We start from the raw sequence: 14,374 nt of genomic DNA, 5'->3' as shown, positions 1-14,374 counted from the left end.
CACATATGTTTTTGTTAGGTACCATCCAGTCGGTTCGAACTCAGCGATTACATCGCGTTGTTGTTCTTAAGTGCCCTCGATCGGTTTCGACTCATACCAACCCTGTATAGGGTTTCCGAGGAGCAGCTGGTGGATTTGAACCGCCACCTTGTGGTCCAGTACTTATCCTACAGCGCCACACCAGGACTTCTACATCACATTACATAATGCTTATCTGGGACTGAAACCCTAAATCCACTACCATGTACTGCCAACCGCCAAGTTCTTATGGAGGTTTTTTCATTTCTGTACTCAGAGGATTTTATTCGATTTATCTGACCAGCATTTATTTTTTTTTTCTTAAAAAATTTATAAAATCATTTAATTGTGTCAGATCAAAAGGGCGTTGGCGGCTTTCCTAACGTGACCAGGCTCAGGATACTGAAAGCAGGCCAGAGATAGGTTTTCTGTGCCCAGCCCAGAGCTGGCAAAGAATGACTTATCCATGACCCTCTATGGAACGTCACTCCTAGATTTCAAGCTGCGGAGAGGAGGGTCAAAGGGCAGGCGGGCAGGCTGCAGACAACGCCTCTGCGGCTACCTGGAAGCTCATCAGTCACCTGAGTCCTGCCGGTGCCTGGGCTGCCCCAAAGCAGCGACCCGCCACAGCCGTAGGGCCACTCACGGCGGCTCCGGGCTGGGAAACAGCGCCCTCGGCCTCTGAGCCCGCCGCAGAGTCGGAGTCCGCTGCTCAGCCCGCGCCCAGGTACCGCGCGCAGCACCTGCAACAGACCCGCGCCGAGGCGGGGCTTCCCGCGTCCCCTTTAAGAGGCCGCATCACCCGCCCTGACGTCAGGGTGTCTCTCCGCACGAGCCCGCGTCCCGCGCCCGCTCCGCGCCCCCGCGCCCACAGCCCCGGCGGCGGTACGACCAGCGGCCGCCCGGCGAGCGCGCCGCCCCGCTCGGACTTCCTGTGTGTGCCGCAGCCTGCGTCCACGCGTCCTCCCGCACCATGTCGGTGGCCGGGCTCAAGAAGCAGTTCCACAAAGCCACTCAGGTGAGGCGCGTGACAGGTGTGTTGCGGGGCGGTCCCGGGCGGAGCCACGAGGGGCACGCTCGGCCCCGGTGGGAGCAGGGGGCACCTCGGCCAGGACGCACCCCACCTCGTCCGCCTCGCCCGTCGCTGTGGCGGCCCCGGGCATCCTCCGCCTCCTGCTCGGGGAGACGCTGCGGGCACCCACGGGTACCCGGTGTCCCCCCTGGTCTCCCCGCGCGCAGCCCACGCACTGCCGGGAGCGGGCGCGGCGGGGAGGGACGGCGGTGCACTGCCGCGGCGGCGCGAGTGCTGGCGGCGCGGTGGGAGATTATGTAAAGTCGTCTCTTCTCTGGTGACCTTGCGGCGTCGGTGTGTCCGGCCGTCCTGGGATGTGCTGGCGGGAGCGGTGGCCCGCACGGGGTGGCTGCGGAGATGCCCGCCATCCGTGCTTTCGGCCAGTGGTCCCCACTCCCCGCCCCCATGTCGCCTTCCTGCCAGGGTCCTTCAGGGACTCTCTGGCAAGAACTTCTCCCTGGAGAACTCTGTCTTTAAACTCCCTGAAGCCAGGGATTGACTAGCCTGCAGTCTGCATGCCTTTAAGGTTTCCCCTGGGTTCTGCTGTCTTAAAAAAACTAAACAGTTGAAGATTGCAAATTACCATGTATTTCAAAGCATTCTTATTTTTAGTGAGACTTTTATATCTTGGATATGCCTATTTTCTATATGGGGCTAATAGGCTGTGATTATAATAACATTTATTTAATCCAGACTCACTGGGTGAAATTGAAGATTTTTATATATAAGTATTCAATGTAAGTGAATACTTACAATGTGACCTATTTCTTATATAATATGTATGCTTTAAAAAAAAAAAAGTCCTTCTGAAACATGTTCTAATCGAATGGATTTTTAGCTAAGAACTTTGCAGCCTTGCCTTTAAATACTTTCCATCATTTAACCTTAAATATTTTTTCATGGGTTAGCCTTAATTTTAATATTGAGCTTTCCCATACATTTTTAGATGTAGTGAGGTTTTCCCCAGGCTGCCATAATAATGACCCTATTACCAACCACATCCAGAAAGGGATGAGTTAGTACATTCTTGATTAAATTAGAGTGACACCCCCCCCAAAAAAAACAAAAAAAAACAAAAACAGAAACAAAAACCCAAACCCATTTACTATAGAGTTAAATTTGACTCACAGTGGTCCATAGGACAGATTAGAACTTCCCCATAGAGTTTCCAAGTTGTAAATCTTAACAGAAGTAGACTGCTTTATCTTTCTCCTGGGCAGTGGCTGGTGGGTTCCAAACCCTGATTGTTTGCTTAGTAGCTGAGTGCTTTAACCACTATACCACCAGGGCTCCTTAAATTATAGTGACAGTTACGTGAAATTCATTGTGTGTGCATGCATGTGTGCACCCACCTGTGATCACCATAGACTTGAATGTATAGAGTAGGTTATGTTATATTGGTCAGTTTGAGAATGGGGAAAGCTGTTGGGTAAAAAAACACACAATTATTTTCGCTTTCCATATGGGAGCTCATTGTGACTTTTGCCTAAAAAGATGTGTAGCTATAAGTGCATTGTTGTAGTTTTGGGTCTCTAGCAACTTTGTAATTCAAGTGCTTTCACGTTTATGGATCCAACATGTGCTACCCACACACCTGTAGGTAGAGCATCTTTTTGTCAGTTAATCTGTCTTAATCTCGGCACTTGCCACTTTCCTAAAGCACACTTTAGCATGGTATTTACCAACACCATGTTCTTTTTTGACTTTGACTCTGAAGACTTCCTCTTCAGATCACGTTACTTTAAAAGACAACTAGAAGTCTTGGCTTTGGGGTAGAAAAGCCAAACTTTGAGCCCCACACTGCTATCTTTGACCTTGAGTGAATTATCTAACTTCTGAATCTGTTGTTGCTAAAATGAGGCTAGTATCGATTTCCTAGGACTTGTGTGGCGATATGTGAGTTTATATAGTACACACATGAAAAGTGTTCAATACATGATGGCTATTAATCTTAATGCAAGCATTACTGGATAACTACTATCATATAAGTAATAATGACACACGAGGCTATTAGAGAAGCTAGCATGTTTAGCTTTGTGAATCTAGCAAAATTCCATTTTTGCTAAATCCTGAGGTTGTACGTGGTTCTAAAGCTCAGAATAAAAAATTGAATTATGATAGTTCTTAGATGATTGGAGGTCGGCTGTGATGGAATCAGATTACTGTTTATCGCTGTGACTTCAAATGCAGACTCATGGCATCATTATCTTCTTTTTATTGAATAGCCTTACTCTTTAAAGATGAAGCAACCCACACAAATTTACATCCTTTAGTTGATATAACACAACTTTAGGAAACTCTGGACAAAGGGTACTCGTCCTGTGCATATATGAGTATGTGTATTTTTACAGACAAGTAAAGCTATTGCTGGTGTGGAGTTCTGGAGTGGCACTGTCGTATAAGCACTGGCCTACTAACTTCAAGGTTGGTGGTTCAAACCCACTAGCCGCTCTTGAGACCCTATACAGGATCATTCAGAGTCAGAACTAGATGATACTTAGCAGCAACAACATCAAAGTTAGTGCTAATGTTCGCATGTGACAAAGATGTTAGTGGAAATGACCATGTCCTGCCGTTGTAGTTGTAGTCATTTGTTTTCCATACACCTTCCTGAACATGATCTTATCTGCAAATAAACTTGTAGACTTGCATCTATTTCTTCTTGAAAACTGTCTTCCTGGTTTTTTTTTAAAGAAAATAGTAGACATACTGGATCATATCATGTATATACTCATATAAATTGAAAGCCCCACATCACGCTGCCTTCTCTTGAGTTTCCACTGAGCTGAGGTTTCTGTTTCTGTTTGGGGAGGCTGTTGTTGTATTAATAGGATAGTGCATGTTTAGTGTTTGTGGCACAGATTTGGAATCTCTTCAGACACCTCACAATTGTTTTGTCTTTCATTTTATTTTATTTTAAATTATAAATTGAGTGAAGTTTAAAGAGCAGATTAGTTTCCCATTGAATAATTTACACCCAGTTTGTTTCATGACATTGGTTGCAATTCCTTGAACGTAACAGCATTCTTCCCACTTTGTCCCTGGGTTCCCCTTTTCCAATAGTCCTTCTTTTCTGCACCTTCTTGTCTCCTGAAGCTTTATTTTTGGACAAATGCTGCCCTTTTGGCCTCTTACAGTTTGATTGTGCTGCGGAGTACATTCCTTCCTCTGGTAGCTCTGGTACAGCTCCTCTGGTAATTTGTGATATATTCAGTATTCTTCACCAACATCTTAATTGGGGGTGATATTCACTTTACAGGTCTGTGTGTTGTTTGGCTGAAAGTCTGTCCCTGGGGGTGGGCTCAGTTCCTGATTTGAAGGGTATCTATAAAAGCCATTGTCTTGGGGGTTCCACCATCTTTATTAGGCTAATAAGTCTGATCTGTTTTAGGATTTTGAATTTTGTACTGCATTTTTCCCTTCCCTTGTTGTTCAGAACCTTCTATGAATTCAAACAGAGTGATAGTTGGGCACCATCTAGTTCTTCTGGTATCGGGATAATGGAATCTGTGGTCCATTAGTTCTTTAGACTAATTGTTGCCTTGAGTCTTTGATAGTCTTCATTCTTCTTGGCTCCAGACATGGAGAGACCAATAGTTGCATCTTAAATGGCACTTGTTAACTGTTATTGCCCCACTTTGCTACTCATCAGAGTAGTTGTATAACAGAACAAGCAACATGGTCCGGTTGTGCCACCCTCGCAAATGTTCCTATGTTTGAACCCATTGTTGTAGCCATTGTGTCAGTCTGTCTTGTTAAATATCTTTTCTGCATGGATCTTTTACTTTATCAAGCATGATGTCCTTCTTTCTCCAGGCACTATTTGCCTCTGATGATGTGTCTAAAGTATGTGGGATGAATACTACCTTCACTTTTCTAAGGAGCATTCTGGTGGTACTGCTTCCAAGACAGATTTGTTCCTTTTTCTAGTTGTTGCTTATGGTATATTCAGTAGTCTTCACCAACATCTTAATTCAAATACATCAGTTATCTTTGATCTACCTTATTCATTGTCCAGCTTTTTCATGCATATGAGGTGAATGAAAATACAGTGGTTTGAGTCAGATGTCCCTTAGTTTTCAAAGTGTCCTCTTGGCTTTTAAAGCGCACTTTTGCAGCAGATTTGCCCAATGCAGTACATCTTTGATTTCTTGACAGCTGCTTCCATGAGCATTGATTGTGGATACAAGTTAAATTAAATCCTTGATAATTTCAATCTTTTCTCCATTTATCATGATAATTGCTTATTGGTTTAGTAGTGAGGATATTTGTTTTATTTATGTTGTTGTGCAACCCATACTGAAGTATAGTCTTTGATTTTTATCAGTGTGCATACTCAAGTCCTCTTAGCTTTCAGCAAGCACAACTGTGTTATCTGCCTATTGAAGGTTGTTAATGAGTCTTCCTCCAATCCTAATGCTATATTCTTCTTCATAAAGTCCTGTTTCTCAGATTATTTGCTCAGCACACAGATTTGAATAAGCAAATCTTCACCAAAGTAGTATATGTTATTCTTAAGTGCTGTCGAGTCTGGTCCATTGTTAACGACCCTGTATAGCGTTTTCAGAGAGTGGCTGGTGGGTTTGAACAGCCACTTTGTGGTTCAAGTCAACCTTACAGTCTAATGCTTATCCTATAGTGTCATACCAGGACTCTAAAGTAGTATATAGGACATTATATTTGTGTTTCCACTGTGTTATGCTAGTTGACCAAGATGACCTCTGTGACTGTGGTCCGCAGTCCTGAAGTACTCATTCCCTCAAGGTATTTGGATATACGTATCTAAGAAGTTTTCAGAACTTTTTCCCCAGTATCCAATATTCTTGAATGTGTTTGCAGCATATGTAAATGCACATTTAGGAATATGTATTTGTATAACGTATATATACTATCAAAGTGCTCTCTCTCTCTCATGCTTTCTTTCTTTATCTATCTATATACGTATATCTATCTATATCTATCTCTATATACACATATACACATAGGTGTATATATATATATATATATAGTCATAGATATACTTGCATTCTTCTTCTTTCCTTGGTTCAGCCTGCATGCCTGTCTATCATTGTAACTATTATTGCAGAATCGTGTATGTAACAGTATTTACCATTATTGTCTTCTACTCTTGTGCACCTCCCATTGTCCTCTCTTACTTTGGTCATATTATTCTGCTCTCAACCATATTGTATATTGTCTTTCCCTTCACCCAATTCATATGCACCCACTCTCTAGTTAGTAATTTGCCTTCCTCGATCCTCCCTCTTTGTGAACCATCAAAGGATATTTCTTACTGTGTGTAAGACTTTGTCTTGACTTGTAAAAAATAGTGGTCCTTTTGTGATTGACTTATTTCACTCAGCATACTGTCTTCCAGGATCATCCATGGTCTGCAATGTTTCTTTCAGTCTTTATTGCTCATTGACATTGTATACTATAGTTTGTTTTTCCCTTCTTCTGTAGATAGGCACTGTGGTTCACTCCATCATCATCATTGATGATGCAGTGAACTTCGCTGTGCTCTTTCCCTGTGCTTCATCAGTATTTCTATTTCCAACCTTTTAAGGAAGCCCCATACTGTTTTTCACAGAGGCTGTGTTGCTTTACAGTCTCATCAGCACTGTAAGAGAGTTCAAACCTCTCCATGACCGCCTCATCATTTGTTGATTTGTTGTTTTGTTTTGTTGCTGTGATAAGTGGATATCTAGTTGTTTTGATTTGCCTCTCTCTAAATGACTAATGTTTGTGAGCATGTGCAACTCTTCTTTTTCCAACTATTTCTACCTGTTGTTTACAGTTTTCTGTATCTCTACTCTTTGGAGGTGAGGCAGTGCTTTTTTCCAAGTAAATTTTATTAGAGGAGAAAATCCTTTAGGCTTGAGAATATATTTAAAAATATCAAAAATGGTCATCTTTTTAAATAGACTTCATTACTTACTTCCTCTTATGGAAATAATTTACATGCATTTAGAATGAAAAGGAGAATATTTTTGCTGAAGAACAGGGCAGATGAGTTTATAATAGGCTACTTTAGGGTAGTTTTATTCTTATTGAGAGTACATTTTAGTAAGAGTATTGTCAAAATTTTCACTTGGTTTAAACTGGCAGAAGTATAGGTAAAAATAGTTGGTGCCAATTAATTCTGCTTTTACAAAATTCACACGTATGTGTCCTGCACTTGATGTGGGCCTGTGCTGCTTTATAGGAAGATGGGAAAGTCTGTTCTAGAGTAAAATGTATAAACGCATTATTAGTATAAAAGAATGCACCGTAGTAGTCTTCTAAGTATAGTACTTGAATCATCATTTAAAGGGATAATTCACTGTCTAGATGATATGGACCCTCATTTTTGAATGAGGTATAGTTTCTTTTAAATGCCTTTAGTGAAGACATATGCCTAGATAGACTAGATCTTCTGATTTTAAAAAAAATGACGAAAATCATATTTAGGGAGGCTGTGTGTTATGATACAGCCTGATATGTAATTATTGTCACCTTGACATTCTTCAACTGGGAAAATTAATTACCTTGGTATTTTAAACCTTTCTTGTTTTAACTAATTTCTTTGTGTTTCTTCATGTTTAAAATTATGTATTTTACATAGATGTTTTGCTCAGGAGACTATTACATTAATTTGTTCAGGCCTGTGTGGGTCTGGTAAAACTTACAATTTATTAAGATATTTGAGTAAGTATATAATGAGTTACGATTTGATATGAGGATAGGAAACTCACTTCACAACCTGAAGTGCAGCGGGCGCAGTGTAAGACACAGGGTCCCTACAACTGCCAGCTTCCCAGCCGGGGGTCCACAGTTGACTTTGGGGAATCTGTATATTTTCTAAAATTCTCTGCTGCATTTTTGGAATAAAAGGGTGCTTAGGTTATCAGATTCTCACGGCGATTTCTGATCCCTGTTCCTTCCACTCTGAAAGTCAGAAAGCAAAGCAAGAAATTGATCATGGCAGCAGGAGAGAATGGGGCAGTTCAGTAACTCTCTCCAGTCATTCTGTTACTCAGTGTTAGAACGTCTGAACCAATTGTAGGAGCAATCTGATATAAAAATCATTCCAGAGCTGTCAAGATTGAAAGAACGCTTCTGAGAGTGCCATGTTTGTGTAATAAGGATAACTGTTGTTGTTGTTAAGAGTTGTAAAGTCGGTTCCAATTGATAGCGACCCTGTGTAGGGTTGCCAAGGAGCCACTGAAGAATTTGAACCACCGACCTTGTGGTTTAAACAGACTTTGCAGTCCAGTGCTTATCTTCTAGTGTCACACCAGGACTCCAGTTAGGATATCTAGAGCCAAATAAAAAAACCAAGTTGTGTTAATGAGCTCTAACCCATCGATGCACTTGGTAGATCTTTTGGTTTTAGTATAATGGGAACATTTTAACATACCCCCTAACTTGTTAGGTAGTGTTGGTGGTTATGAGCTGTGGAGTTGGTTCCGACTCATAGTGACCCTGCACAGGGTTTCCGAGGCTGTAAATCTTTACGGGAGCAGAACACCTCATCTTTCTCCCACGGAACAGCTGGTAGTTTCGAACTGCTGACCTTGTGGTTCGCAGCCTGATACGTAACCACTATGCTACCAGAGTTCCTTAACTTATTAGGAGCACTGGTAATATAGTGACATTTACATTGGGCTGCTAACTGCAGACGCTCAACGGGAGAAAGATGAGTCTTTCTACTTTTGTAAAGATGTTGTTGTTAAGTGCTGCTGAGTTGGTTCCAACTCATAACAACCCTGTATAACCCCATTATACCTTACAACCACTCTGAGGAGTGACTGGTGAGCTTGAACTGCTGGCCTTGCAGTTCATACTGACTTTGCATGCCTTCAGTGCCCCAGCCTCAGAAACAAGGGTCGCTGTGAGTCAGAATCCTGATGTGGCATTGTCAGATACGCACAAGGCTGGTTTCACTTACAAGGTCGGTGGGTCACACTCAATGGCTTCTCCTTGGAAACCCTATACAGGGTTGCTATAAGTTGGAAGCGACTCAACGGCACTTAGCAACATCATTGAGTCAGAGCTGACTCCTGGCACACCACCATCAAGTTAATTAGAGGTTCTCTTGAAAGTGAGCAGGCTTTCTCAGGGGAGATTGTGGCTGTTTTGGCGTTAAATGTCACTGTGGTGGTAGTGGTGGGCTTAATTTGTTCTTCCCATGAAATTGCTGAGTAGGTTCCATTCTGTGTGGCCTGTTGGGCTGCATACAGATTCCCAGGCATCCAGCAACCCTGGACTTTAATCTTCAGAGTAGTGGGAAGATTGAGGAGGCAGGCAGATGAGGGTAAGACCCACTGATGAGTGAATGAGTAGAACTGGGCAACAGGGTGGAGGCTAATAACAACTCGCAGGTGTAAGTGGTATCTGGTGATCTTCTTAGGGATGAGCACCCTGCAGAATGTCCAACAGAGGGCAGCACACTGGGTGGGGGAGGCGGCCAATGACTGCCATTTCCGTGGCCTCCATTTAAAAAAAAAATTTCTGTTTTCCATTCATTTTTTTTCTTTTTCTTTTTCTCTCTCAATCCTTGTACCCTTCTCATTTTTTGTTTGTTTGGTTTAGCTTTTTCTCTGCTTCCCTAATTACATTAGTAACCCAGGTGCATAATAGTAATTTACTCATACGTGATCTGTCACGGATAATAGAGACTGAGAGGGGTATGTTGTGATTGTGAAACCCTATCAAGTTTTCATGCAGACTAACGAAAAAATATTTTCAAATGGTATTAAATCATCAGGAGCTTGCCCTCTGTTTCCTGAGCAACATCTTAGCTTGGTGGGCTGGAATTCAGTGAGGACTTCTTATTCTTGGCATAACTGGATATACCCCATCAATAAAATTGCCTTAATTTTGATGAATGTTACCAGCTCTGCTTTTATAAGTCGGTGGCTTATGCTGATTTCATGTGACTTGCACTGTTTTGCCTTTTATAACATCTCAATTGTTGGCGTCCAATAACCTTTTATTGTCAGGAGTGAGTCAGGTAAACTTAGTCCACTTTTTTTTTTTTTTTTTTCGGTCATTTTTTTGTGTGTGAATTGAGTGATAAGTTTACATGGGAGAACATTGATTTTACACTCATCTTTTCATTGCAATGATTACAGTCTCCTCTGTGCAACATCATTTAATATCTGCTTCTATTCCCTCTGCTTTTTTGTTTTTGTTTTTATTTTGGGGGTATACACAAAAACACTCAGGAATATATAATCATTTTAAACAACCAAAGGGCTCATTCTGCAAGCCTGCTTTCTGGCTACCAGCACACAGCCTTTCTCTTTCCTTGATCTACAGTCCTCAGCTGCTCCCTCTCTCCATGTTCCCGTCTCTGCCTCCATCTCTGGTGTTGCTGCTTCTTTGGATAGGGTCCCACATTCTGCTTATGCTCTTATCCCTTAATGGTCCTAGGGTCCTCTGTTTTTGGATTGTAAGATGAACTACTCACCCCCTTTTTGTTACAAAACTTCCACCTTTATAGTTGTGACAGTCGCTATTAGTCATGATTAACAATTACTCGGTATTGAATAAGAATCTCAATCCCCGTCTCCTTTCACTAGACCCATCTAGACAAGATGAAAACTATTCAATGGGGACTCTGTCTTCCCCTGCACACTCTTCAACTAAACTCCCTTTTGAAAACTTGTAAGCCAGTCACTTGGTGCCTTTATTGCCTCCTTATTTTAGGTAGCCAATGTCTAAATTGCCCATCTGTATCTACCTTATCTACCCTATATGGAGTCCTGGTATGGCACATTGGGTTTATGCGCCAGACTGCAAAGCCGTTTGAACTGCGAGGTCAGCAGTTCAAGCTCACCAGTTGCTCCTCGGAAACCCTACACAGGGTCACTATAGGTCAGAACCAACTTGATGACATTTAACAACAGCAACAACAACAATCTACCCTATATACAGGGGGAATAGCCTTGATACTTGATGTGAAGACTCCTTCCCTCTCAATTGGTATTTTGAGCTACTATACTCATTAAGTATAGGTCAAGTTCATCAAATTGCACCAATTTCCACTAGTTTGCTTTATTTAAAAAAAAAAAAATGTCTTTTTTATCTTCCTCTAGTCAAGTTCTGATCATCAAGCCATCAAGGCTAGATCAAGTGGGTACTGTCTACAAGTTTGGGTGTTCTTGTGCATCTCCCTCACTTCATATCAACTAGATGCTTCATTCTCAGCTCTAGACCTCTGTGGCTATGTCCTTGTCCATGGACCCAGGAGTCCCTAGGTCTCATCACACTTCAGAACTTAGTCTACTTTTGTAGGCTCTTTTTTCCCCATAGGTTGTGGTAAAGAAATAATGGCTTTTCCCCAAATTTGCCATTCAATTTCACCTTCATGACTTTTGCAGCTGTCTTAACATTAGTTTGAAAATGAATCGTTGGATCACTTTCAAGATGAAAAAAACCACAGCAAAAACCACCACCAACAAAACCCCACAAAGTGATCCTTTGCTATGAATAAAGGTACAGGAAATTGTCATACAAAACCAAGAATTAAATCCTAGATGCTCTCCTTTGAGTAAATTGATGAGCTTGAAGTTTGCTTTGCCTTGGTTATATAGGAGATTAACACAAATGTTGAAGAATTGGTAGACACCTCAACCACGCGCTGAACACACTCTTACACTAAATCAGCGATTTGAAGAAGGGTAAAGTGAATGAGCTCCACTTTGTAAGGTTTTGGTGTTACTGAGGATGAGAATCAGCTCCAGCTGTATTGTCCAAAACATTGCCCTCCCTCCCCCATTTGACTGCATAAATGGTCTGCTCATCAAAGAACCCTCTTCCCGTAAGAGCTGGGAGAGTTGATTATATATCTTAGAAGGGAAGGTCATTTATTTAGAGCAACACTGAGACATCTGTGCTGTGCCTTCTGTTCAGAAGGGAAGCAGAGGCGGACTTCAAGAGAAGCCCTTGAAATTGTTTAGAAAATGGTGAAAGACCATCCGTTGTGAGGCTGTGTCCATGGTCAGTAGGAGCCCAGAGAAGCCCAGACATCTCAGTTTTCTCATTCTGAGCATCTGTGAGATCCTATACAAGTTACTGGATTTCTTACAGCCCCAGAAGGAGCTCTGGTAGTGTAGTTATTATGAATTGGGATGCTAACCTCAGGGTCAGCAGTTTGAAACTAGCAGCTGTTCCTCTGGAGAAAGACAAGGCTTTCTGCTTCCATGAAGATTTCCAGCCTCAGAAACCCTGTGCAGGTGGAACTGACTCCACAGCACATAACCACCACCACCCATCCCCAGATACCATTTCCACAGCTGAAGTAACAGGGTCTTGGGTATGCATTTAGGTTCTGACATGTTATGGTTTTGGTTTTGTTCTCCTCTGATTCATTATCCAAGTGTAGCTATAGTGATCTTTTTAAACGGAAAATCCAACGTTGCTGTCATATTTTAACTTTTCTGAGCCTTCTCATAGCTCCCAGCATAAAGTCCTTATAAAACTGTTAATGAGTTTAAAGTGATCTGACCCTAATCAGTCTCATCCCCCTCTCACAGCTCCTTACACTAAATCAGCCCTTTATACATTAACTATGATTCTCCTTTGCATCTTTCTATAACACCAGGCAACCTCTTCTGCTATCTCTGAGGTTGCAGGATGTTCTTTCCTCCTCATGGAAATGCCCCTTCTCCCTCTTCCTCCTTATACTTGACTAATCACTTCTCTTCTCTAAGGTTTCAGCATGATATTTATTTGGAGATTCACCCTTCCCTCATTGGGTGTGCATTCAATGCTTTCCAACACATAACAGAAATTGCCCATTGTCAGTGTCTTAGGTAGTGCTCGCCTCATTGCGCTGCCAGCGTGTTTCCTTGTTGGTGTTCCCAGTATGGGGAAAAGGAAAGGGACTCTGCCTGCTCTGTCCTTCATTCTGTTCTCTGTGCTTGGCCCAGAGTGGGCACTCAATTGAATGAATCTATGCTTTCTATTTATCCATATTTTTATGTATTTAAAAGAGATTATTATATGCATATATTTTCATGAGCTAGTTTAAAAGTTAAAGCATACCACCATACAGATTTAGGTTTTAAAATTCTAAAAATACTTCATTAATAGTAAAAAGAGCTAGCACAACTGAGTATTAGGTTAATTCATAGATTATCCACAACAACCCTGTGAGGTGGTAGCATTATCTTCATTTTACAGTTGAAGAAACTGGAGCATATAGAGATGAAGTAAGTTGACCAGGGTTATAAAGCTCCGGTGACAGAGTCAGGATTTGAATCCAGACCTGCTGGTTCCAGAGCTGCTAACTGCTAGTGCTTTGCAACAAAGACTCCTTAAGTATCAAACTAAAATATGCCCCAAAGCTCTTAGCAATCAGTAAGAAAAGGATGAATACGTGGGTAGAAAAATGCTGAAAGATTTTGAAAAAGTGATATGAAAGTACTCCAAGTGGTCATGGTACAAACACAATAAAGAGGGAATTCAAAACAGCAGTGTACTTCCGCAGAGATGAAAAGGATGATACTGCTCTGTTAGCAGGAGTCCTGGTGTGGCGCTGTGAGTTAGTGCACCAGACTGCAAAGGTGTTTAAACTGTAAGGTTGGAGGTTCAGGTTCACCAGCTGCTCCTCAGAAACCCTATACAGGGTCACTATGGGTCATAACCGACTCAGAGGCACTTAACAACAACAACATTCTGTTAGCAAGGGTGTCAGAAAGTGGCTTCTCACTTGATGGTATGCATGAAGGCTGTTGTAACACTTGTGTAGTAGATTAGCAATTTTCTTTCCTGGTATGCACTGTAGGCTAAGCACTGGAATGCTAACCAGAATATTGGTGGTTCAAACCCACCAGCTACTCCTCGAAAACCCTGTACACGGTCACTGTGGGTCAGAACTGACTCAGAGGCACTTTACAACAACAACATTCACAGAAAATAAATGGATAAGCTTGCAAAATTGGGTACCAGGTTACTCACTTCAGTATTGGTTATTATGAAAAAGTGGATCAAAGCTAAATGTGATTCTCTAGTTGATGGACAGATCAGTCAGGTTATGTCAATTTCATGGAGTATCTATAGCTGTTTTACTCATAGTGCATTCATGATTATGAATAACGCTCTGAAAGCAGATCATGGGAAGAACTAGATGGTGCCTGACTACAGATCACAGTAAAAGACCCAAGACAGAGTGGGTTAAAATGTAGAAAAAACTCAAAATCATCATCATCATTGAAAAGAAAAGAAAGGAAAACACAACCCTGGGACTGAGGCCCTTAAAACCCTTCAAATCTGGAACTGAATTCACCCCCAGGG

The 14,374-nt window shown here is 41.9% G+C and overlaps 1 protein-coding gene across 1 annotated transcript in view; it reads left to right on the top strand.

The window, feature by feature from the left end:
• The first annotated feature begins 896 nt into the window (after nucleotides 1-896).
• Nucleotides 897-14,374, top strand: part of LOC102838596 (endophilin-A1-like) — a 253,551-nt gene continuing 240,073 nt past the window's right edge. Inside the window, exon 1 of the mRNA XM_006864476.1 lies at nucleotides 897-1,036. Within this exon, the coding sequence (XP_006864538.1) occupies nucleotides 992-1,036 (45 nt within the window). The 5' untranslated portion in view covers nucleotides 897-991. The remainder of the gene's footprint in view (nucleotides 1,037-14,374) is intronic.

The sequence above is a fragment of the Chrysochloris asiatica genome, unplaced genomic scaffold (genome assembly GCF_000296735.1).
Source record: "Chrysochloris asiatica unplaced genomic scaffold, ChrAsi1.0 scaffold00065, whole genome shotgun sequence".
In the NCBI taxonomy this organism is placed as follows: Eukaryota; Metazoa; Chordata; class Mammalia; order Afrosoricida; family Chrysochloridae; genus Chrysochloris; species Chrysochloris asiatica.
This window is presented reverse-complemented; position numbering and strand designations above follow the sequence as displayed.